The sequence below is a fragment of the Delphinus delphis genome, chromosome 9 (assembly GCF_949987515.2).
Source record: "Delphinus delphis chromosome 9, mDelDel1.2, whole genome shotgun sequence".
Classification (NCBI taxonomy): Eukaryota; Metazoa; Chordata; class Mammalia; order Artiodactyla; family Delphinidae; genus Delphinus; species Delphinus delphis.
Genome location: NC_082691.1, coordinates 80281652 through 80308441, shown reverse-complemented (window position 1 = coordinate 80308441; position 26790 = coordinate 80281652). Strand labels below are relative to the sequence as shown.

General features: G+C 35.3%; 1 protein-coding gene and 1 non-coding gene across 4 annotated transcripts in view; both read left to right on the top strand.

Moving 5' to 3' along the window:
- WASL (WASP like actin nucleation promoting factor) overlaps window positions 1-26790 on the top strand; it is a 71479-nt gene that overhangs the window by 22985 nt on the left and 21704 nt on the right. For all 3 annotated transcript variants that reach the window (XM_060020816.1, XM_060020815.1, XM_060020817.1), the window contains exons 2-8: window positions 8498-8632; window positions 11265-11351; window positions 12478-12574; window positions 15987-16010; window positions 23338-23506; window positions 24542-24584; window positions 25616-25769. In XM_060020816.1, the coding sequence (XP_059876799.1) occupies window positions 8498-8632; window positions 11265-11351; window positions 12478-12574; window positions 15987-16010; window positions 23338-23506; window positions 24542-24584; window positions 25616-25769 (709 nt within the window). The remainder of the gene's footprint in view (window positions 1-8497; window positions 8633-11264; window positions 11352-12477; window positions 12575-15986; window positions 16011-23337; window positions 23507-24541; window positions 24585-25615; window positions 25770-26790) is intronic.
- On the top strand, window positions 22270-22400 carry LOC132431454 (small nucleolar RNA SNORA18). The gene has a single exon (XR_009520756.1). It is a non-coding gene; the product is annotated as a small nucleolar RNA SNORA18 (small nucleolar RNA).

Here is a 26790-nt window from a genome sequence, read left to right as displayed (position 1 = left end):
AAAACCCAATCCTAAACTTCAGGTTTTACCATAAGCCAACTGACCTTGCAAGAGAGAAGCAGACAAAGGGAAGAGGCAACAAGAGAAAAACCCCTTTTAAGTAGGTCCACTTAAGCTGCAGCGAAGGGAGAAGCAGAAGAGAGCAAGCCATACCTGTGTGCTCACACTTTTAACAGTGTCCTCACCTGCTTGCAAATGTGACCCAGTCTGTAATGAGATCAGTATCCCTCTCAGAGCCTTAATCTGTATATAATTATCCTTGAAGTAGAAAATTAAGAATACAGTAAGCCTTGCCATTTGTAGTTTTAACATCTGTAAATACCAGCATTTGCAGGTAATGCTGAAGATCTGTGCCATATAATTTACAGTGTTCTAGATGTATGAATTTAAATCACAGGCACCGTGTGAGATGATGTGTGGCTGTGAGTTTACTGAGTGAGCTTCGTCTGTTGCACAGCGTATATCTTTTAGTAAGGCTTTCATTTATAAAGTGATTTTTTAAATGGTTTCAAAAAAGAGAGTGTACTGGTAATGAGAGTGAGCTCTAGAATTTTTATGATTTTACTTGTAATTTTAAACACAGGTCCAATGTAAATGGAATGGAGGCAGGAGCTACAGTTACCTATTATAGGTTACTGTGCTTTTTAGTATCTTAAAACAATCCCCAACATCTGTTATGTATTGCCACAAACAAAGCGTCTAAAATTTTTGTGACTTAAAGCAATATCAATTTATTTTGCACGATTCTGTGGACTGGCTGGGTGTTTAGTCTACTCCTGTCATCTGGGCTCACTCATGCAGTGGCGTTCACCTGGCAGGCCTGATGGGAACTGGGCTCAGCAAGTGCAGGTGACATGATTGGGCCCATGTTCTCCGTGTGGTCTTTTACCCCAGGGCAGCAGTTCTAAGAAGGCAAGGCACAATGTGCAAGTACTTTTCAAGCTCTACTTTGCTGAAATCTTACTGGTTAAAGCAAGTCATATAGACATACCCAGGGTCAGGCGGGGAGGAGAGTTTATAAAAGAACCTGGATTCTGAGAGGAATCAAGGGCCAATATAGGAACGATTAACCCGCTGTACCACATCTCCAAACTGTGTATCTCTGTTTATCTCTCTCAACTGGAGTTGAACTGTTTGATGTTGCTTTAATATTGGCTGTAACTTCATTCCATACCACTCTTTTCTTTCTTATCTCCCACCCCAAACAGCTTCTAAAACTCCCCTAGCACTTTCCCGTGGTAGGGTCTTTGTTGATGTGTCTACCTAGAATGCTGTTTCCTCTCCACTTCCCCCCAACTCTTTGCTCACCTGACTCATCCCTTTTCATCCTTCAGGTATAGTGTCACTTTAGGGAAGCCTTTCCATGCTCGGTAGACTGTACACACTCCTTGCATACTGGATTTTTCCTTTATAGCATTTGTAATAGTTATTAATGTCTGTCTGCCCATTAGAACTCATGTTTCACGAGGACCGTGTCTATCTAATTCACTTTTGTGTTTGACCCCACTTTTATTCCTCCCCACCCCCATTGATCAGTCCTGTGTTCATAGTAGGTGCTCAGTAAACATTTGATGAATGAATACATCCAGCACCAGTTTTCTTAAATAGCTAATAAGACCTAAAAGACTACTTGTGCTTGGTCCTAAGGCAGTAGCTGCTTTTATATGGCTCCATTTTTCCTCACTGTTGGGATCCTGCTTTTTACTTACTGCTTTTGTGCTCCTCCTCTTTCAGTCCTCCAGCTTTGCTTTTTTAAAATTACTACTCCTTGTGGAGCCTTTTGTCTTTGATGTATTCTTTTTCAATCTCTACCTTCTCTATTGTTTTTTTTTCTTTCTTTTTCTGGTTATTTCTCATTGTGGAAATTACCAGGTAATAAAAATCTCTTCTTTCCAAAGTGAATTATTTGTTTTCTTTTTCTGGATAATTTTTACTGGTACTTACCACTTATGAATCTTGGTTCTGTTTTTTAAATGGGTGGTTTCTGTATTGGGTTTTTAGGTTGCCATGTAACTTAGGTGGTGTTATAATTTAATTATTTAGGAAATTGCTCTTTGAGATCACTGTATAATTAAGTAATTATAAGAATTCAAATTTTTTACAGTTAAATTTTTTTTAATTGAGGAATAACCAAACTCCTTATCTTTCTTTACTTTTAAAATTTCTTTTATGTTTCATATTAAAATTTCATGTTCAGGATAATAATGGGACATTTCATGTGAATGTGTCATCAGAGTATCTAGGAACATATTTAAAGCTTAGTTTTTATGTATTAAGAAAACTTAGGATGGATTTTCCCAGATTCGTTTTTAGGAACTTGGGGCCACACACGCACGTAAAAAAAGCTGAAATCTTTTTTTTTTTTTGCGGTATGCGGGCCTCTCACTGTTGTGGCCTCTCCCGTTGCGGAGCGCAGGCTCAGTGGCCATGGCTCACGGACCCAGCCGCTCCGCGGCATGTGGGATCTTCCCGGACTGGGGCACGAACCTGTGTCCCCTGCATCGGCAGGCGGACTCTCAACCACTGCGCCACCAGGAAAGCCCAAAAGCTGAAATCTTTTGACTATTAATCTAGGCCATTGTGATTGCAGAAAAGACTTTTATTTATTCAATCATATGATTTCCTTTTCCATACTCAGTTTATTTTTCATATTCATTGAAAATATATTAAAAAATTTTTCTTTAACACCATTGTATGTTTTTTGATTATTAAAACAGTAATCATTGTAGACAATTATTCAGTATTAAGTCATAGTACTTGTTGTAGACGGTTGTCAAGCAAGGATCTGTAACTCCTGGTGTTTTTCAGTCTTTTCCCTGTCATTAGCTGATTCTAAAATAAAAATCTATTTTCTTGACCTAAAATTCTTATTCTGACCTGTTATATAGTATGGTTGTTCTGATAATATGATTTGAGTCTTATTCAAGATGAAACTCCTTTTAACAAAGTTAGTATTAGTATAGAGGGACTTGGAAGAAGTGGCAGTTTTCTTAGTTTTGGGTCAGAATGGCAGTGGCTAACATGTGTAGAGGTAGCATTGACTCTGAGAAGAGAACCACCTTCGCAAGCCTGTCATGACTGTGGAAGGGGGTTAAGAGTCTTGCATTGTTTTGAATCATTTGTGCTTTTAAAAATTTTCTATTTCAAAATAATTTCATAACTTACAGAAAAGTTGCAAATGCAGTACAAAGAATTCCTGTATATCCTTCGAATATATTTGTCAAACATTTATAACATTTTACCATGGGTTACCATTTTACCATTTATAACATTTTACTCTTTGTGTGTATATACGTGCATATTATTATTTTCTGAATCACTTGAGAATAAGTTGCTGATATGATGCCCCATATACTTCAGAGTGTGTATCCTAAAACAAAGGTCAATCTCTTTTTCATTATCATAGTATCATTATCAAAATCATAGTATGCAGTTTTTAATTTAATTTAACACGTGTCTGCTTACTTGGGGCAAAGTATAGGTGACGTAGAAATATAGGCTTACAAAACTATTTTAGGTGCTTAAGGGAGTTACAGTCTACTTAACGGATAGTAAATCAATATAGAAAATTCTATTTTAGAATAAGATCTGTCACATGACAAGATTTTATACAAGATACACAAAAAGGTACTCTAGAAACACGAAGAAAAAGCAGTCGTTTCCACCTAGAGAATCAGCCAAATACTTCTTGACTGGTGCAGTCAGCCCCAGAGAGGTGGACATGCCATGCTGAAGGAGAGTGGGAGGGATTCACATCCCAGAATTCATCCTCCATTTTATTTCTGCCCTTGACAGTGAAAGTTCTGAGGACGGATGTGCTATTTATTGCAGTAACTCACTACTGAAATATCAGGAATGTGTGAGATAGGGCAGGTTCTGTTTCTACAAAAATTGATAGAGTACTTTTTTCCCCTTTTAATTAACAAATTTTAACCCTAACATTATTGAGCTAATAAGAAATAGGTTTCCTTTCCTAAGCACTTGTCCTTAGGTTGTTTTTCAAGACTACCTTCTTGATTATGAAAGACAAAAAGTAATAGAGTTGATTAGCTATAATTACTTTAAAGGAATGGAAGGAATGTTTTTAAAAACTTAATTAAGCGACTGTCAATCTAGAGTTCTAGGGATAGTCACTGTTGTTATTATTTCTGGCATTTGTATATTAAATGTTATGCTATTCTTGCATTTACTATAATTATTCTGAATTAGTCAGAAAAGGCTTTTATAAGGTATTATAGTATATAATTTTCAGACTTTTGACAGGTTAAGATAAGAAGGAATGAAATAGGCACACTTAGACTGACAATAACATTGTAGCAAAATTTTGAAAATCCCATTACTGAAAATTGCTGGTTAGTTGAGTTCTTTAGTATTAAAAGTTTATGAATTGGGGCTTCCCTGGTGGCGCAGTGGTTGGGAGTCCGCCTGCCGATGCAGGGGACGCGGGCTCGTGCCCCGGTCCGGGAGGATCCCACGTGCCGCGGAGCGGCTGGGCCCGTGAGCCATGGTTGCTGAGCCTGCGCGTCCGGAGCCTGTGCTCCGCGACGGGAGAGGCCACAGCAGTGAGAGGCCCGCGTACCGCAAAAAAAAAAAAAAAAAAAAAAAAAGTTTATGAATTGTTTATAATGCCAAACATGTTTGTGTGGAAAATTATAACATTGTTTCCAGGGTCTTTATTTCTTAAAAGCAGATGTTTTAGATTTTGTTTTAAATTTATGTAAATGTTTAAATGGGATTTGGGGGGTTTTGTTGTTGTTGTTATTAAGTTCACATATACATCCAGACAGTGTTTTACATTTGGTTTTATATTTGGTTCTTTTGACAAGGAGATTTCCATAATGGAATTTCATACTCTATTTAATAGCATATTTTTTTCTTTTGCAAGCTGTAACTTCTTATTTTCTAGTTAAAACGTAAAGTAAGGTTCTTAGAACTTTATCTTGGTATCTAGTTTACTAATTGCTTTTCTGTTTAGAAATGACTGCAGTTTGACAGCACCATACTAAAAAGGGCTGTAATTTATATGAATTTTCCTTGGAAAACAAATTTTCTCATCTGATTTTTAAATTTTTCAGCTTGGTCTTTAACATCTTTGTATAATGTATGCAAAATCCATTTTTCTGATGGTTTCAGTGCTAGGGGTTTAGGGTCAGGGGGCCTGTGGAGGTATCATGCTGAGACTGTGCACTTGCAGCACACTGGTATGTTCTGAGCAGGCCAAAGGCACACCCACATTCTTCAATCTACTTTTTAAAAACCCAATGTCCTAGTTTCTAAGCTATCTTCATAATTTTTAAAATGGCTCTTGTGGAACTTTTCCTGCTGCTTTGTGTCCTGTTCATGACCGTCTATGAAATTCAAAGATGAGTTTGGTCTGCAAAAGTTAAAAACAGCATCGATCACTGTTATCTGGGAAAGAAAGTTCTTCTGAAATTCTGATCTCCAGCAGTACACTGATCTTACATTTCTGACTTTATTGTTATTAGAAAAGACTCCTGTGTAGAATAGGTCTTTGGAATTCTCTTGTCAAAGGAGGGCATTCCCTAGGCATAGTTAAGTAACCCAAAACAGTGTCATCTCCAAATCTTAATGTAGTCTGTTTTTTATTACAGTGCCCAGTATTCATTGAACTGATGTACCAAGTTACTTAATTGTCTCCTATTTCTGGTTATTTAAAAAACCATAATTAATATATATTCATATAACTATTTTGGTTTTTATATTTATATTAAAAATACAATTTTTGGTTTTATTTTAAATTATTTCCTTAATTTCTAATTTAGGAGTGAGATTGCTGGATCAGAAGAAATTATCATTTTTAGAAGATTTGTAAGTGCTGTACCAGTAATGGGTGTATTAATAACTCTTACAGAAACTGGGATTGAATAGTTAACATTCTAGATTATAATATACAGGAAACTTAAATTAGAGTTAAATGAAAGTTTCCACTGGTTCATGATATAGTCATGAGGGAGGTGGCAGCGTGGTGTACTGGAAAACCCTAATGCACGTTCTAAGGTGTCCATTGTATGTAATGAATTAGCTTCTTTACTGTGCATCTAAAAGAGTGCTAGTTAGGTATATCCTTGGGATAATTGGGACAGTCGTCACTCAAATCACTTTCCATATCTTCAGTATAGCTTTCAAGCTGTATGGCCAGGTGCAGTTCACTTTAAATCTTTTTTTCCCCTCAGTTTTATCATCTTTAAAAAAGATGTTTGGGCTTCCCTGGTAGCGTAGTGGTTAAGAGAATCTACCTGCCAATGCAGGGGACACAGGTTCGAGCCCTGGTCTGGAAAGATCCCACATGCCGTGGAGCAGCTAAGCCCATGCGCCACAACTACTGAGCCTGCGCTCTAGAGCCTGCGCTCTAGAGCCCGTGAGACACAACTACTGAGCCTGCGCTCTAGAGCCCACGAGCCACAACTACTGAAGCCCACGCGCCCAGAGCCCGTGCTCTGCAACAAGAGAAGCCACCGCAATGAGAAGCCAGCACACCACAGCGAAGAGTAGCCCCCGCTCACTGCAACTAGAGAAAGCCTGCGTGCAGCAACGAAGACGCAACACAGCCAAAAATTAATTAATCAATTAATTATTTTTTAAAAAGGAGATGTTAGAATTTATCTTCATATGATAATATGTTCAAAGTTTCCAGCACTGTAATTAGTAAACATAAATCTTGCTTTCAGGTTTGACTTAGTATCTTTACTTAAGGGGTTAACTGCTTTATGGATGTCAGACTTTATTGATACTACTACTTTGTTGATCAAATGTTCATTTTATTGGAAAACAGTATATAGTACAGGGAGTAAGAATACAGGATCTAAAGTCACAAATTGCCTGGATTAGAATTTCAGCTCAGCTGTGTGATATTGGGCAAATTATTTATCCTCTTTAATCTTGGGTTTCTCAAGCATAAAGTGAGGTTATAATAGTAATAACAATTGAGTTATGTTGGGTTGGCCAAAAGGTTCATTTGGTTTTTTCCATAAGATGGCTCTAGTAGCACTTAATTGTCTTTAACTTCATTGCAAACAATTTTGTTAGATTGTATGTGACAGCTGTCATATCAGTGTGCATTTAAAAAAAGACTTATCAAAATTGGTGAATTTTTGTGTAGCCATTTTAATATTGAAGATGGAAGAAAAAAAGCAACATTTTCAGCATATCATGCTTTATTATTTCAAGAAAGGTAAAAACACAACCGAAACGCAAAAAAAATTTGTGCAGCATATGGAGAAGGTGCTGTGACTGATCAAACGTGTCGAAAGTGGTTTGCGAAGTTTCGTGCTGGAGATTTCACACAGGATGATGCTCCATGGTCAGGTAGACGAGTTGAAGTTGATAGTGATCAAATCGAGACATTAACTGAGAATAATCAGTGTTATACCATGCGGGAGATAGACGACATACTCAAAATATCCAAATCAAGCGCTGAAAATCATTTGCACCAGCTTGGTTTATGTTCATCGCTTTAATGTTTGGGTTCCACGTAAGTTAAGCGGAAAAAAACCTTGGCCATATTTCCACATGCACTTCTCTATTTAAACGTAATGAAAACGTTCCATTTTTAAAACAAATTGTGACGAGCAATGAAAAGTGGATACTGTACAATAATGTGGAGCAGAAGAGATCGTGGGGCAAGCGAAGTAAACCACCACCAACCACACCAAAGGCCAGTCTTCATCCGAAGAAGGTGATGTTGTGTATATGGTGGGATTGGAAGGGAGTTCTCTATTATGAGCTCCTTCCGGAAAACCAAATGATTAATTCCAATAAGTACTGCTCTCAATTAGACCAACTGAAAGCAGCACTAGACGAAAAGCATCCAGAATTAGTCAACAGAAAATACATAATCTTTCATCAGCATAACACAAGACCTCATGTTTCTTTGATGACCAGGCAAAAACTGTTACAGCTTGGCTGGGAAGTTCTGATTCATCCACCGTATTCACCAGACACTGCATATTCAGATTTCCATTTATTTTGGTCTTTACAAAATTCTTTTAATGGAAAAAATTTCACTTCCCTGGAAGACTGTAAAAGGCACCTGGAACAGTTCTCTGCTCAAAAAGGTGATAAGTTTTGGGAAGATGGAATAAAAAGATGAATATATTGTTCAATAAAGATCTTGGTGAAAATGAAAAATGTGTCTTTTATTTTTACTTAAAAACCGAAGGCACTTTTTGGCCAACCCAATATTTTAAAGTGCTTATTAGCACATTCCTTACACATTTTAAGCCTAAATGAATGTTAGCTTTCAATAATTATTTTTAGTATAGTTATTATATTAGTTATTACTACATAAGAAATTACTTCAAAAAGTAGTTTAAAATAACAATAAATGTTTATTTCTTCAGGTCCAGAATTTAGGAGCAGGTTGGCAGGGGGTCCTGGTTCAGGGTCTCTCACGAGATTGCAGTCAAGGTGTTAGCAGAAGCTATGGTTATCCTAGTGTTATTTTGAACCTAATGGCTATAAATTTTATATTTTGCAGACTATGTCTTCAGCAGTGGTACAGTTATATGCAGCAGATCGGAACTGTATGTGGTCAAAGAAGTGCAGTGGTGTTGCTTGTCTTGTTAAGGACAATCCACAGAGATCTTATTTTTTAAGAATATTTGATATCAAGGTGAGTTTTATTTTGCTTCCACTTAAACTGTAGGGTTTTCTACCTCAATTGTAATTTATAATAGTATAGATTTGTTTATCCTGTATGTAATATTTATATTCTACTTCAGTTAACACTAGAAGAGTGAAGCTTGGTTTTAGATACTGAACCATGGGCACTGTGACCAAATTGGGAATACATTCTAAACCAGGACATGAATAGTTCCCCATTTTATCTGTCTGCACACTAAAGGTTTTGTTGGTTTGTCTGTTTTTATTCCTTTGGGTCTTGAGCTTTTCCCACATTCTCTCTTTTTCTAATGATACTCTTTTTATCCCATCCTGTCCATTACAGACTAGTGTATATAGTTCTTTCAGAGAGCTACAAAAGTATATTTAGCCTGGTGTGTACTTACTTACTTCGGCCTGGGTTTAAAGCATTATACAATATCTATAATAAAGTATTTGCTACCCATTTTATGTTGTTTGTCAACATAGGTATGTTCCGATTTTCACAGCTTTGTATCCCTCACTCTTAAACATAAATCCACCTTGTCTTAGATTGGATGCCCTTTGTCAGGAATTCATCTCTGATAGTCACTAAAAATAATTTTTTGGCTGAGATGAAGTCTCCATTTATCTTTTAAAATCTTTTCCGTGGGTAAGCCTCCTTGCTTAATATTCATATGTGGCTATAAGTGTAATGGGATTGTAGTTACAGAAAAATAAAACTGAGTTTGAACTCCTGGACGATACTTACGGTTAGACAGATTGTATTCAAACTGGTTTACTTCCCTGGGCTCCGGCTTACTTATTTGTAAAATAGGATAACCATCTGGATCTGTTGCAGAGTATTCCCCTGAGATTAAATGATATTTAAGTTACTGCACTTTGTACATTAGAAATTTGTAACATCCCCTTCTCCATACCCCAAGACAGCTGAGAGATGTGGCATACTCCTGTTACTAACAGTAGCTTACTTACTATGGCAGTGATTCTGGGGGATGGGGAACACATGCATAGTTTGAAAGACACTCCTAAGTCCTTTGATATATTTATTTCTCACCACCAAGGAGAAGCACTGTTTAGAAATCAAACGTACATATAACTCCACTGAGAAGAAAGGGATTCTATTACAATGGTCATAATGTGTGTACAACATTTTAAAATATTTTAAAATTGTGGTCTATGTAGAACCTTGCATTTCAGAATAGGGCAATGGGGGCTTCCCTGGTGGCGCAGTGGTTGAGAGTCCGCCTGCCGATGCAGGGGACGCGGGTTCGTGCCCCAGTCCGCGAAGATCCCACATGCCGCGGAGCGGCTGGGCCCGTGAGCCATGGCTGCTGAGCCTGCGCGTCCGGAGCCTGTGCTCCGCAGCGGGAGAGGCCGCAACAGTGAGAGGCCCGCGTACCGCAAAAAAAATAACAACAACAACAACAAAACCAGAATAGGGCAATGATTTATATTTGTCTAACCATTCATCTCCAATTATAGATAGCCATTGCTAAATACTTGGAATTAGCCACCTTTGGTATTAAGGTTAATTATATTTCTTGTACTACAGCTATCAATATGACAATCACCATGGATCTCTTAACCATAGTTTAACCTCGGTGCACTTTAATCCTCAGTCTCCTTCTGCACGTGATTGATACTGTTTATACCAATGTTTAATTAGACCACTCTGCAAAACTTAGGAATTCAAAGATTGTTAATGAGCAGTACAGAGAAGACTTATTTGACCCTCCCAGCATCTACAGAATTGAGGAAAAGAATGAAATCCTTCTGTAATATTTGATAGCATACAGTCTAGGTACTGCTGATGGAACTATGCATTGATAATCAGTGCATATATAAAAGTATCCTACCCCTTCTATCTGACGTTGATGATCTAGTAAGTGTTTGGTTATGTATTTGACCAAGTAACTATATTTGGAAATGCTTGGCTAATGAGATTATATCTTAGCATACTGAATTCAACTCACTTGGTATGTAGTTTTTATGAAAGAAACATTATCCAGTATTTACTGTTACTACTTACTAAATTATGTGATATGTTACTTATGTATTATATATATATGTGGTCTGTGTGTATGTAAAAGCTAGTATTAATATAAAGTTTCTTTAATATGAGTCATCTGCTTTTTTTTTTTTTTAATTGGCTGCATTGGGTCTTCGTCGCTGCACGCGGGCTTTCTCTAGTTGCAGCGAGTGGGGGCTACTCTTCGTTGTGGCGTGTGGGCTTCTCATTGCCCTAGCTTCTCTTGTTGCGGAGCACCGGCTCTAGGCATGCGGGCTTCAGTAGTTGCAGCATGCAGGTTCAGTAGTTGCAGCACGCGGGCGTTAGAGCTCATGGCCTTCAGTAGTTGTGGTGCGTGGGCTCAGTAGTTGTCGCTCGCGGGCTCTAGAGCGCAGGCTCAGTAGTTGTGGTGCATGGGCTTAGTTGTTCCACGGCATGTGGGATCTTCCCAGACCAGGGACTGAACCCACGTTCCCTGCATTGGCAGGTGGATTCTTAACCACTGTGCCACCAGGGAAGGCCCATCGGCTTTGTTTTGTGTGTGTGTGTGTGTGTGTGTGTGTGTGTGTGTGTGTGTTTTTTCCAAGAGGCTTACTTATTGGTAGTTCTTACTTTAACTTTTACTTTTTTCTAGGATGGGAAACTATTGTGGGAACAAGAGCTATACAATAACTTTGTATATAATAGTCCTAGAGGATATTTTCATACCTTTGCTGGAGATGTAAGTCATATTTTCTTTATTGCCCTGTTTAATGTAATTACTGTTACATTTGTCTATGGAAAGTATTTTTGAGCTTTTTGTGTAAACATTGTATAAAATATAAAGAATTATTTTACTTTTAAAAGCCTCCATATTATGGCTTAGTAGGAAGCAATGGCTAAGATTTTAAGGGAAAAAAAAGGTTTCAAAGAGTACTGTAAATGTAATTTGGTATGTAGAAAAGAGGTTTGTTTTTTCGTCTTCTCTTTCTTTAGTCAGATAGTTTTACCTCTGTGTGACTTTGGACAAATAGTTTAACCTCTCTTGAGTTTTAGTTTTCTTATCTATAAAAGTGAAACCACTAATCCATGGTAACTTTTAAAAATTGAAGATTATACTGCTGTTCAAATTATTTTGTGAAAGAATATGATCTAGAAGAGTACTAAAATATAATAAGTAGAAGGATTTTTATACCATATACTCACAGGACTTGTCTGAGTGACTGGATTATGGGTGACTTTAATTTTTTTTGTTTTCATATTTGTATTTCCTAAATTTTCTACAATAAAAGGTTGGATTAGATGATATGTCCATCTTTTCAAAAAGTGTTTTCTTCCTTATTTGTTATTTTTCACATTTTTCTGGATTGTATATAAATATATGTACATATATAAAAGTGTGGACTAAATGCCATAATAATTCAGGGTGTTTCCACACTTCTAATAATTTACATGAATTAAGGTTATAATTTAAATAATATCTGAAAAACATAGAGTTGATCTGCATTTGATCAATGTTTCCAGCGTTTGCCTTTTCAAATCCAAATGTTCATAGAGCTCTTTTGAAGGATCAAATTCTATTTACTATTTTGTTTTTTTAATTGAAGATGAAGTATTCAGTTTAACATTTGAGTGTCTACTGTGATAGGTAACCTCTCTAATAGTACTCTTTTACTCTACCTTCTCTATGCTTTTTGCCTTCTTAAGTTATAAGTTATAACTTTTAAGTCATAAAGTAAGTTCTTGTCTGCTAATAAAGTGAAACTTTTCTTCTCCAGAGTGTACTTCTATTGGTTATTAATTTTTTTGTTAAGTAAAGCTAGATTTGTGGTTTTTGTTGTTTACCTTTTTTGATGAAAATATTTCAGACCTGTCAAGTTGCCCTTAATTTTGCCAATGAAGAAGAAGCAAAAAAATTTCGAAAAGCAGTTACAGACTTGTTGGGCCGTCGACAAAGGAAATCTGGTAAACTTTTTAAACAAAAATTCCTTTAAACAGGAGCTGGCTATGGCTCATGGGGCAGATCTGGCCTGCCATCTGTTTTTGTAAATAAAGTTTTATTGAAAAACAGCTATGCTTGTTGGTTTACATACTGTCTTTGGCTGCTTTTTTTCCACAACACAGTTGTCTAGTTATGACAAAGACTATGTGACGCATATCTGGCCCTTTACAAAAAACAGGTTGCTAATCCTTACCTTACAAGAAATACTGTTTTCATTGAGAGCTGATTTTTTTCAGGTTTATTAAAGAACTCATTCCAATAACCTTTTCTGTTGATAACATTTTACATATACTGACTCTTAACTTTGCATTTTTATGACATTATTTGTAACTTACATTTACAAAAATATTTTATAGTTTGTGAACAAATACTTCAGGCAAGCCTAGAAGCAAATAAGCAAAGTTGCAAACAAGATCTGTAAACATTGCCTTGTCTCTATTTTGTCCCTAATGTTGTATATTGTAAAATTATAAGGAACTTAGTTTAATGCATGAGACTTTAATACATATAAGACAATTAGAGAACGACGCAGGATAGTGTAAAGCTTTAAATTCATTGATGTGGAACTATTTGACAGCTGTCACATACCAGGCCTTTCTGTTGTAACGTGGGAGAAGGGTGATTAGGAAAGGTGAACCTCTCCAAAATCATCTTCTTAAGCAGGTCACTTTTAGGAGAAATAACATATGGGAGTTGAGATCAGCAAATAAATCCCCTTAAAACTAACCATGCCCATATATTCTTTGAAAAGTTTGTACATCCAAGTATACATGTTACCCCAGTCTGAAAATCACTGTATTCAAGGATGTGCTTTACCAATAGGAGGGAATAAGTCATGAAAAAGGAAGGCACTGGATCCTGAAAACAGAAATGTAAACACGTGTGTTACATTTTATATATGTTTATTGTTATTTTAATGGGTTTCCGAGAGGAAGGTAATGTAAAAATGAAAATGAAATGAACTAAGTTGTTGCCTTACTTACTGCCATCTTATATATCCCCCTTGTCATGAGTGAATAGGAGAATGATTAGGAGCCTATTGTTTTTTGTTACTTCTTTTTGGGGCCAAGGGTGTTTACCACTTGATTCCATGCTGTGGAAGAATTTAATTCTGTGGAATAATTCACGGTTCAGTTCTTATTTCAATGACATGTTGTGGTGCCAGGCCAGGGACTCCCTGGGACTTCTTTTAGTCAAACTGTGTGACTAAATTTTCAATTAAAAAAAAAGTAAAAAATACTTCTTAAAATATCGAATAATTGACTTTTGAAATAGATAGGTCACTTGAAGGTGTCTTTTAACTGGTATGGGAATTCTGTTTTATACAGTTCCTAAGCTTTTAGGCATCGTGTTTTCAGAAGCAGAAGATCACAGCATATGGGAGACAGCTGATTGATTGTGGGGTAGCCCCTTCATGCTAAGTCAGCCTTCAGCCTTGCCTCTCTTTAACTTAGATGCATGGGGTCCAACTTTTGGAGCAACAAAGAATTAGTGTTTTCTTTTCCTTCCATTAGCCATTTAATGTTGGAAGCCATCTACCATGCCCTCCTTAGGCCTACACTTCTTTAGCTTAACCAGTTCCAGTTTCTTATTCCTCACATGATATGATTTATAGACTCATCATACTGTATAACTTACAGACTCATCATACTGTATTCAGAGCACTATATACTGTGCTCTGAATGCCCTGTACATTTTTATGTCTTCTTCAAATGATGCAGATTTGAGAAAATGGTCCAGCTCAAATATGATGTCCAGATTTGAACACAGTAATCCAACAGTAGTATGACTAGTACTGTGATACTAAAAACGTCCCCTAATATGATTAAACACTGTTCTGCTAATGTTTCTAGCAAATACATCACACCATCAACTCCCATTCTTAGTTCAACCAAACCTTCTCTTTTTTTCATAAGAATGGCTCTCAAGCCACGATAGTGTCATGTTTCTAAGTAATTGCTTTTTAGGACTTACACTCTGAACTTTACATTATCTCAGCATATTTGTGGCACTGCCAATTTAAGAAGTATTTCCTTTGTGGATGCAGAGGTAACATCACCTTGGAAATTGGGGATTTGACATTCATTGACATTAGATAGGATGTGCTTACATCAAATGTTTCAGAAAATTACTTCATCAGACCACCAGATGGAGTAATACATTTATATTTCCCATTGCCAGGATTTTCAACTTGTCCCTCAATTAAATCCAATTAATTTTAGGATTGTGGCTGTTTATAAACGAAATATTTTATTATATTATTATTATGGCTATTTGTCTTATAATTTTGGAAATTTTTGTATTAGAAAAATCTGTGGAAATTATATTTGTTGAAAATTCTTCAACCAGTTTTGAGCTTTCTTGAAACCAAAATTGTGTCAAACCTGATATGTAAGAGTATGAATGCAAAGGGTTAATAGAAGTTCTCCTGGTATTACTCCTACTTAATTGGCTATAGCTTCTAAGTATTATTTTGGTCTCCCCCATAGCTCAGGCATCTCTAGGTATTTTCATTATCTTTATGCTTTCGTTCAGTCCCATAGCTTTGAACACTGTCTATATACTGCTGACTCCCAAAGTTTTCTCTCTCCTGTTGACCTCGCCCCTGACTTTCAGACTTGTGTGCTCCAGCTGGGTGTCAGAATAGCCTTCAGACCTAGTATGTGTGAGCAGAACACCTGACCCGTGTTCCCCAAGCCCCAGTTCGACCTGCTCCTCCTCCTCTCCTAGCCGTCCCCATCCCAGTAAAAGGCGTTGGCTCCACCTTGTCAGTCTGGCTCACAGTGGTTCTTCATAAGCCCTATCAATGAGTCCCATTTTCTCTATCTTCAAAAACAAGTCCTGGATCTGTCTCACCACCTCTGTTGCTACCACCCTAATCCAAGCTACCGTTGTCTGTCATCGGGACTATGACGGACTCCCTGCTGTCACTGTATGCCCCCTAGTAGCTCTCTCCCACATAGTAACCAGGCAAAACTTTTAAAAACATAGATTGGATCATGTCACTTCCCCTATTCAAAAACCTGTAAGAGCTTCCTATCATGTATAGAACACTATATTCCTTAACCCATGCCCTGTGGGACCCTACACGCTCCAGTTCCCTGGTTCTCCTTCTGACCTCTCCTTCCACTCTTCCTTTGGCTCACTGCAGTCCAGTATTATGGTGTTCCTTCATGTTCTTCCCTCCTGAGGGCCTTTCAATATGTTGTTCCCTTTCTTGCTTTATTCAAATGTCTGCTCCAATGTCAGTTCCTCAGAGAAACTTGTTAACCACTTATATATGGACGTAGGAATAAAACAGTTTAGATGAGTTGATTTTTTTATGTTGATTTTTGTATTGCATATGTCTAATAATATTCCTTTATTTCCTAACAGAGAAAAGACGAGACCCTCCAAACGGTAAGCTCTTTGATAATTATTGATCAGAAAGATTTTAGATTTAATTTAATCCTTGTGGAAACATGTATCATATATTAATACCTAGTATTTAATATCTACGATTAAATACTGTAGTTTATTGTGTTCTTATTTTAAAATAAATAACAGATGGGACTTAGAAATGTACTATTCTTTGGCTTTTTTCTAGGATGAGGGAAGACTGTATAGGGTGAATATCACTATTACTTATATCTTAATTCCTTATTCACAGTTGTTTAAGTTTAGAAATTGTACAACCTGGTCTTAATGTCTTCCTTAAAAGTGGTAAGTTTTATCTAGCATATTTCTTCATTTCCTATTTTCATGTTAGTCTTTTTTTTTCTTATTTCAAAAGATTATTTCACACTGGGAATATAAAACTAGCCCCTTTCAAGAATGAACACTTAACTATTCTGGTGTGTTTAAACAAATAGTAGCTATGCTTACTGTGCTGGTGCGTTTAGAACACATAGTAGCTGTACATAATTCTCCTTAATTTGCTAACGAATACTTGAAGTAATATGGATTCATTTAAAATATATGTATTTATACCAAAGAATAAAAGCAGAATACGAAGGTCCCAGATCTCTAGGGCATAGAATCTCATCCTGGGCCCCATAAACCCTCGCTGAAACTTTGTGCCAAATATTGTAAGTATATATGTTCTTTTCTCTGGGGAGAGAGGATCCGTGGATTTCATCAGATTGAAGTGGGACCCCTGACCCTATGATAGTAAAGAACATTGCTCCAGGAGCCTTCGTTATAATGGGGAATATAGCTGCTGCTTTTTAAAGGCATCTCAAATTCTCTCATCAGAATTTAGAGTGATTATTCAGGGAAACACTTAATATAGTACAGAGTCCTTAATATATGACAACTGTTAGTGGTTGTTGGGTATTTTTTCTTTTAAACCAATATATTGCCTTCTGATTTTGTCCTTAAATTTGTTTTCCTGATACAAAAACATGAACCAAATACTGCTGTATTAAATTTTGGTTTACTTTAGTATAATTTTAAAAAACTCTGACTGTACCTTCAGTAGTGCTTACCATGTGCCAAGTGTTGTATACTTTGACTTTCTCTTTTAAATGGAAATTTTTAATACATTATAGGGCTGCTTGGAGATAAATGAAGTAATCAAAGTGTTTAGCATGGTGCTTAATCAGTATAGTTATCACGATGAAGGCAATGACAGTGATAATAATAGCAGCTACTATTTAGTGATCACTTACTACCTGCCAGGCACTGTCCAGAAACCATATGAAGTAGCTGCTATCATCCCTACTTCAGATGAGTAAACAGGCACAAATAGGTAACTTGCTCAGGGTCACAAAACTAGGAAAGTGGAGCAAGATTCAGTCTCAAGTGTTCTAACTCAAGAGCCTGCCCCCTTAACCACTGTGCTGTGTCAAGATGATTTTGAAGGAGAAACTGAGACCTGAAGAGAGTAAGTAACATGCCTTGAGGTATGCAGCTAGTATGTCACAGAAACAAAGGAAGCAGAAGCAGCTGAGCCAGAAGTCCTTCATCCGTGAACCTTTAATGTGGCGTTAGAATTTTTCCCCCTTGTTCTGTGCTCAATATTTTAATGTCTTTTTTAATTTATTAAACTATTCGGCATTCTGTGAGCATATATTAAATACCAGTGCAGAAGGCTTCCTAGTGGTACCATCTTTGGGGAAAGTAACCTGAGTGTGATTTTAAAGTGTAGATGTTGTACAAATAATATAATTAAAGTTAAGGATGTAAATACTTCATGGTTTTTTTAAAATTTAATCTTTTCAATACATATAAAATATATTTTTGAAAAGGCACCTAATCCATAATAGAATTTGGCTATTCTTTATGTGACAATGGTGTCTTACAATTTTATTACCCATAGTAAGAGAGATACTCGTAATTAAATGCAGTTTCTTTCTCTGAGTTTGTTCTTGGTTTTAAATCTTTAGATCTAAAGTTTTAACCCTTTGATACAGTGGTGCCAAACTTTTTTTCATTAAATGAAAGGAGAGTTTAAAAAAATGGCATTGTTAAAATGCGAAATTATACAGCATGTCTTGACAATATTTGCATACTTATATATTTTTTAAATATACATAACATAATTATTAATAGAAGTTTTAATATTTTCTCCTGCTGTGCAGTGGGTTCCCTTGCTCTCCTCATGGTGTGGAGACCACTATTTTGCAGGTGGCATATTACTTTTTTGCATTTGCTGCACTGCCACTAGGTGGCAGTGGACACCTTAACTGCCTAGCAGTGTCCATACAGGAGCTTTGTCCCAGATCCTCATTTAGAAGATCAGTTTAGCAAACCTTTTTCACATTGTTAACTATTAAAAAGACACTTTATGTAGAAGTAACATATATTCCTGAAATACAATTCAGTGTCTTCCTCATTAACTCCTAATCCATATATTTTTCTTTTTTTTCTTTATTGGTCAGTCTCACCTTTTAGCTTAGATGCTTTCCAATGATTTGTTCTCAGCTTCATGACTGCTTGACATTAGAGGCCTCTAGGCCCCCTATTTCTCAACTATTTTACCTTGGTGAGAGCTCTCTGCTTTTTATGTAATTAAGGGGAAGACTTTAGTTTGTTCTTTTAGTTTTAAAATTAACTAGAAATGCTGTTCAGTGAGAATATTAAAAAATCTTTTCTCTGACAGTTGTCCTTAATCAGAAGAAGGTAATTTGTCTTTTGACTGCTTTTTGAAAAAGAAGGGAAACAGTCCCCTTTATTATCTGTTTACTTCGTACATGTTCTTAGGATGAGTGTAATTTCAGAAATGGAATAATTAAACTTTACTAGATATGATTTGAGTATTTCCATTACCATATCTTTCATAAAGTTTATTTAAAAATACCTCTGTGCCTTATACAACTTATCACTTTTTTGGTCTGTCACTTTTGAAACAAATATTTAATTGGGCTTTAGAACATTATTTTAAATTTATTTCCTAACATCTTCAAACTGTAAAATGACGCTTGTCAACAGGAATATCCAAATACCTAATCTCTTAAATGTGTAAAAAGCCTTTTTTCTAAATATTGAAAGTTATTCGTAAGTATTTCTTGAATGATGAACTGTTGGACTGCAAACTAAGAGAACTGATAAATTGGTAAAGAAATAAAATATAACATTTGTAAAGTTAGCATTATCAATCACCTTGTCATTTAACTTTTGTGAAAAAAGTTATAATAGTTAATAGAAAGAGTAGTGGAGTAGGAACCAAGATAGTAGAGTCCACCTTTCCCTTTGTCACTAATTGTGTGACTTTAGACAGGTCACCTGACTCTTCTTGTCCTTAGTTTTTATCTATAAAATGAAAGATTTAGAAAAGCTCTTTAATTTCCCAGCTAATATCAATTTTCTGTACATCTCTGTAATCTGGACTTTCTATGTAGAGTTAATTAAATAATGTTTTAACCAGTACTGATGAAGTTCATGTGTAAGGACACTAAGGAGCTAATGCCACAGCTTTATGAACTGCTTGGTGGATGCATACAATATATCCACACCTGATTTTGGGGTAGAGAGAGGAGGGGAAACTTTGGTATTCGTTCTGCAGATCACTTATATTTTATTCCTGTCTTCTTCATCCTTGAGCTTTCTTCAGAGATGGCTGAGTTATTTTCTCTAGTGAGTTATAAATCAGGCTTATAAGAACCTTAACTTTATTGTTTCCCAGAAAAGAATTTACTGGTTTGGATAATTTAAACTATTAACCTTACCAACTCTATAGCATTTAGGACATCCATAGTATAATTGGTTACTTTTACGTAAACTAAAGTAGCATCAAAATGTTTTTATTTTTGTTTTTTTCCTAAAAACTAATTATAATTTTTAAATTTTTGTTTTCATTTTTTTGGCATGCCACATGGCTCGAGGGATCTTAGTTCCCTGACCAGGGACCGAACCCCGGCCCCCTGCAGTGGAAGCGTAGAGTCCTACCCACTGCACCGCCAGGGAATTCCCAAATTTTTTGTTATTTTTTAATGGTGAATCTGGTTGTTCCTTCATTATTACTATTTGGACACCTATTTCAGGAAGGATGACATGTATAAAGAGAGTGCCTAACTCTGACTTAACCTAAATCTGTCTCAAGGAAGTTCTTAAATGTTATTAAGTGTAAAGATAGGAGAGTAATAATTTGCAACATCTTAATTTGGACGGTGTTGCTGATGATGATTGGTAATGATAAACTATAAGAGGAGAGAAAGCAGAAAGGGAAGAATGAGAAGTGAAAACATATTACTAGATTAAGTCTATGAAAATGTTAGTATCACCCCAATTCAACCCTCTAACGCTCAAATTCTGGATATTTTTAATAAGTCCCTTATTTTGTGAAACTACAGTGATTTCTGAAATCTTGAATCTGAACCAATTTGAAAATCCAGTTCTTTATCTACTATTTAATAAGCCTTCTATATTGTTTAACTAACCTTTAACTTTTGATCCAATTATTTTCAGATTATTCCTTGACACTGAATCAGCTTTTAAAGGTTTTATCCGTATTGTTCACTAGCTTCCATTTTTTCCAAGAAGAATTTTTATTTCTTGCCAATATGAGCAACTTCCCATGGAATTTTGTGTGAAATTATAAATAGAACTTTAGACATTTACATATTATACTTATGTAATTAGACTTTGAATATTAAGGGAAAATAGATGAATTTTGCACCTCTTTCAAAATTGTTTGTCTGATAAAGTGGCAGATGGCATTTATAATTTTATTTTAACTCTGTTTCGTCTTTAATAGTAGAGTTGAGAGAGAGAAAATTAGTTATATATAATTTCCCATATAGGTAAATATTTTATTGCAGACAACTTTTATGAATAGGATGCATTTGAGGTTTTCAGCATAATTGAAGAATTATAGTCAAGTTAGCATTTAGTGATCACTCGATATACATTAGCCTGTAATGTCTTGGGATTTCTGTCTGCCATTCTATGCTTGCGTTGGGGATTCCACAGACCACTCCTCCAGTTGGTGATTCATTAGGGCTCACAGGACTGAGCACATAGAGGTACTCATGGCAAAGATTTATTACAGTGAAAGGATATAAAACAAAAATTAACAAAAGAGAAAGACACATGGGGTTAAGTCTGGGGGAAACTACACACAAGCTTCCAAGAGTATTCTCTCATTGGTCACAGGGGATATGCTTAATGTCTCCAGCAATGAATTGTTGCAACACACATGAACTGTTGTCTAAAGAAGCTCAGTGCCTAGGGTTTATTGGGGGCTAGTCACGTGGGCATCTTCTGTCTAGGACATACCAAGATTCTAGACTCCCAGAAGGGAAGCAAGTATTCAGCATAAACCACATTGTTAGCACAAATAGTTGAGACACAATGAGCCCATCTTATCAGGGGATAATGGGAACCCTCTTGAAATCCTAGATCCTAGATGCCAGCTAAGGGCCAACCTTGCAAAGCAGGCCTTTCTAAAGATAGCAGTCTCAGGCCTGCTATGTTGACTGTTTCTCTGCACAGTAGTGATTATATTTTATACAGTATTTTAAAAGTCATCAATAATATCATCTCAGAGGAATTTGGTCTAATAGGAAGTTATATCAGAGAATCATATGTTAAAATGGGATCTCTAAGGAACATGTGTTGCCCTTTGGTTAAATTTTTTAAGGAATTTTTAAGATGAATATATTTCATTCAGACTCTCATACTTTTAAGACCAAAATACTTTTGTGAATTACAAAACAAATTTTTGTGTGCTACGTTTAGTGTCATTCCTGATGATGCTATTAATAATACCTGAAGATGCTTGAGATCTTTTTACTGTTGATCCTTGTGGAAGATGGAATGTTTTGAGAATTTTTCTATTTTAAATTTTTGAGCTCTGTACTTCTGCTAGCCAAAGTGTATGTATAATGGGAGAATACTACTAGACTTAAGTATGACAGTTTTGGAAAAAAATGGTAGTAATATTTGTATAAATTTTTGTTCATCATAGACTAATAAAGTTGAAATAAAGAAGTAAGACTAGACTTCTTTACTAGATTTAAAACAAAGTCGATGCTTCTTTTACTCTTCCTATGTAATATATGCCACTTTACCAATGAGTAATGTGTTGGATGTGAGGCTGTTACAGTCAAAATTTGATGGATCAGATCAATTAAATTTAAATTCTTGTTGAAAATTTATATTCATGAGATTTAATGTTATAAAAAGAGTTTGCTTTGAAATAATGTATCTATGCTAATTTGTTTAAGAATTTATTATAGTTGAGGTCTATCCCGATGGGGCTTTTTCTGTAAACCTACATCGTTGGAAACGCCTCATAGATTAACTGCGTGGTTTCCTTTACTCATAGAACTACCTGTTAGATCTGTGGGAAAGAACTACAAGACAGAGCTGCCAAGTAAACTGTGAAAAACCTAACAAACTTTTTATCTTAGGTATTGGCATATCCCAATGATCTGTACTAGGTTGTGATGGCTTAGGAGTGACTATGATTTGAACCTAATACGTTTTTAGAGGGTGTCAAATTCAGAACCAGGCAGATCCATCTCCTGACCCTAAACATGGTCCTAAAGTAAATTGCTTGAGGAAATTGGATCCCAAAGATTACAGGTGGGGAATTTTGAAGTGTGTCCATATTTCATTGGAGATCAAAGAAGCCTAACTAAAAGAATTGTGGGCTGACTCACATGATAACTTCTTTTTGAAAGGGCTGTTTTATCTTGAAGATGATGAGTTTGGAGGAACTAAGGTGATTGGCAGTGGAAAGAATCAGAACGTGTGAAATTCCTTAAAAATTTATTGACTTAAATAACTTTGTGTTACACATAATAAAAAAAAAAACCCTTTACACTTTGTACGGAAAGTCAGCATATATTTTTGGCTCGAGGTGTCTCTAATGTTTTCTGTGGAGGGAATAATAACATTTATCAGTTATAGTTCTGATGTGCCTTAGACGTAAAAAATTGGGGGGGGCGGTGGCTGCTCACCTTATGAAATTCCTTTGCCCTTGCTCTGTTTTGGGCATATGCATCTTGCTTTGCTTTCTCTTCTGCTTTTTCACTTCGGGTAACTGATGGTATAATCTGTAAGAAAGTTATATGGAATTAAAGACAGACACTTTAAAAAAAAAAAAGAATTTATTATAGACTTTGGAAATATAGGAATTTTTGAAATTATAAAAAATTAACATGCAGGTTTAAAATTTAAATAATTTATAGTAATGAAGTGGTCCTACCGCAGGAAAAAAATATTTAAATTATAAATTATGATTGTAATAATTGTTATCTTAAATTATATCCCTTTTATATTATTTTGACTTTATTTGCAGGTCCTAATCTACCCATGGCAACAGTTGACATAAAAAATCCAGAAATTACAACAAATAGATTTTATGGTCCACAAGTCAACAACATCTCCCATACCAAAGAAAAGAAAAAAGGAAAAGCTAAAAAGAAGAGATTAACTAAGGCAGATATTGGAACACCAAGCAATTTCCAGTAGGACAGTTCTTTTATTATTCTTATCTTTACTTTTGATTTACTCATTTCTGCTCTTGATTTTTTAAATTGTTAGAAAGTTTGGTTTGCTTTTTGGGAGAACCCTTATATTTATCACTTGCATACCTTTTCAGCTATAAATTTTGTTGGAGTTTTTTAAAGGCTATTGCTCAATAGACATTTTATTAATCTTAGTTTATTTACTTTTCCACCCATGAGAAAAGAAAAATTAGAGTTGTTTTTTCAACTAATTGTTGGACATGAAAAGGAAATCTCACTTTTCCCTATAAATGCTATTTGGAAATTGCCTAAAGGCATTGTCCTAATCTGTTTGGGCTGCTAACAGAATACAATAGACTGGGTAGCTTATAAACAACAGAAATTTATTTCTCACAGTTCTGGAGGCTGTGAGAAAGGAAGAGGCAGGCAAGATTCGGTGTCTTGTGAGGTCCCACTTCTTGGTTCATAGACAGCCATCTTCTCACTGTGTCCTCACATGTTGGAAGAGGGCGAGAGAGCTCTCCAGGACCTCTTTCTTAAGGGCACCAATCCCATTCTTGGGGAATCCACTCTCATGACCTCCCCAAATCCTCATCTCCAAGAACTATCACATTGGGGATTAGGTCTCAAGATAGGAATTTTCGGAAGACATACTCAGTCTATAGTAGGCATCATACCTGTGGTATTTATTTGACATATTTCAAGCATTCTCTTATCCATTATTTCATTACTTCATTACAAAACTCCTGTCCTCTCATACATATAATGCTTGTGTTCTTATGCTAGTTTGTCAGTTAAGGAAATGGATACTCAGAAAGATTGTGTAAAAATGTTACGGCCCAATTAGTAGCAGAGCCTGGGCTAGAATCCTGGTTTCTTGACTACTTGTACAGTTTTTCCCTGAATATGGTTATGTCTATGAGAACTGTTAGTTCAGGCCAAAAATTCACTGAGTGGATTGGATTTCATATATATTAGGTTTTTAATGCCATTTATGCATTTTATTTTTCTATATTTTTCTATCTACTGCTTTAGGCACATTGGACATGTTGGTTGGGATCCGAATACTGGCTTTGATGTAAGTGTCTTTTCAAGCCATAAGCATTATTATTCTAAATATGTGGGAATGTCATGGCCTATCTTTAGACTTTTATTCTTATTCATTTTTGTTAACTCTAGTGTTTATTGGAATGTGCTTGTATTTATGTTCATATTCCACTGAGGTTTTAAATCATAGACTGTTCTATCATTGATGGCTAAGTCTCTAAAGAGAAAGTTTTTTTTAACTCCTTGGCTTTATCTACTATAATGTAAAAACTCTATGTTTTGAAAGCCAAGAGAAGAAAATTATTTCTGCAAAGTGATCATTCGAGGGGAATATATGCCAAATTACTGGAAAGTACTATAATAAAATTCTGAATATCCAATTGTTAAAATTATCTAGGTCTTTTTATTCTATTATTCTTTTTGGCACTTTCATCATTCATTAATTTATAGCATTGTGAGCAAAATAGTTGAAACTTGGTTACCTAAGTTACGTATTTAACATTTGGCAGATAATCAGGGTTTGGAAAAATTATTTGAAAAGAAATATTATTTGTGATTGGGGTCAAAAATTATTTTGGTTATTTTTGTTAGAACTACAATGTTAACACCACAGTTTTTTTGAGTGCCTCTTTGTGTTGGGCACTGTACAGGGTGCTTGGGTCATAAAGAGGTCCTTGACCTCAAATTTTCAAATGATTTACTTTTTTTGTGGTATTTGTGATTATACCTAAATCTTATTTAGGACAAGGTGGAATAGTAGGTGAGCATTAGAGGTGTCTGAGTCATGGAAGGATTAGTAAAACTTTAAATGAGATGCCTTCTTTTTAAAGGTAGGGAACAAAGAGATGAGATAAAATATAAAACCTATTCTTTGTTCTTATCTTTTCTATTTTTTGTAAGACAGTTTAGTTAGCATATAAATAATCTAACTATATTAAAAATTTATAAACATAAAAGAAAATAATTTCATAAAGGGCATAGATATGAGAATAATATTTCAACTTGCTATTGTAAAAAATTTGACATAGGTTTTATAGTTAGCAGTTATTTTGTCTGTTGTAGCTGAATAATTTGGATCCAGAATTGAAGAATCTTTTTGATCTGTGTGGAATCTCAGAGGCACAACTTAAAGACAGAGAAACATCAAAAGTTATATATGACTTCATTGAAAAAACAGGAGGTGTTGAAGCTGTTAAAAATGAACTACGAAGGCAAGGTAACTTTTATTTCTATTCAGGCATTCTGATCTATTTTTTCTTTTGACTCTTTTGAGGCCAGTTTCATGGACGACAGCTACATACATTCACGTGAACCTTCCTTAAGCAGAATGTTCAAATTTATGGAGAACTAGTTTGGCCCAGTGTACTGTGTTTTACATTATTTCAGTATAATTGAAAAACTTGTCAAGGCTTTCCTTATTATTAAAAAGTCTTATATTAAATTAATGAAAATTCATACAAAATCTTCTGGCTATTTGTTTTAGAATAAAAAATAATAGTTGCATAATATTTCACTTACTGAATCTTAGAGACCACTATCAATGTTGTTTTTATTACAATTCAGAAGTAGTAATTTAAATATAATCATGAATTCTGTAATGTATAATAAGCATTTTCAGAATATAAATAATGAAAAATCTATTTATTTTGAAATACATTTTTTTTCTTGGCTAAAGTATAAAATTTGTCATTCGGTACCTGAGAGCACAAACAACTTGCAACCTTTTAAGAGCTGATATTTTATTTAAATCACCTTGTTTTTTGGTCATATCTTAATAATTATCACAGTAAAATGCAAATACAGTTAATTCTGAGTTTTCTAATATAACTGTTATCTCTTTGCCACCTTATTCATTTGGGGTTACTTTTCTTCTTCCTAGTCTTTGCATACTCATGATAGATAGTGTAGCAAAACAAAAGCTCCAGTTAATCATAGCATTCTTCTGAAGAATTTAACTCATTTTCAATTAGGTATTTGACTTACCTGTATCTTTTTCACTGCTGATGTTCATTCATTCACTCATTCATATATTCAGTAAACATTGTTATGTCAGCACTGGTCTCTACTCAGGATATTTCGATATAAAGGTACGGTTTCTGCCCCCAGAAATCTTAGTCTGGTGTGACAACAGGTATATAAACAAGTATACAGTCATAATTACTGTTGTGGAAACACAATGCTAGTCCCACTGAAACTAGTATGATGCTAATTTATCTTATTTCATGAAGAGATTACAT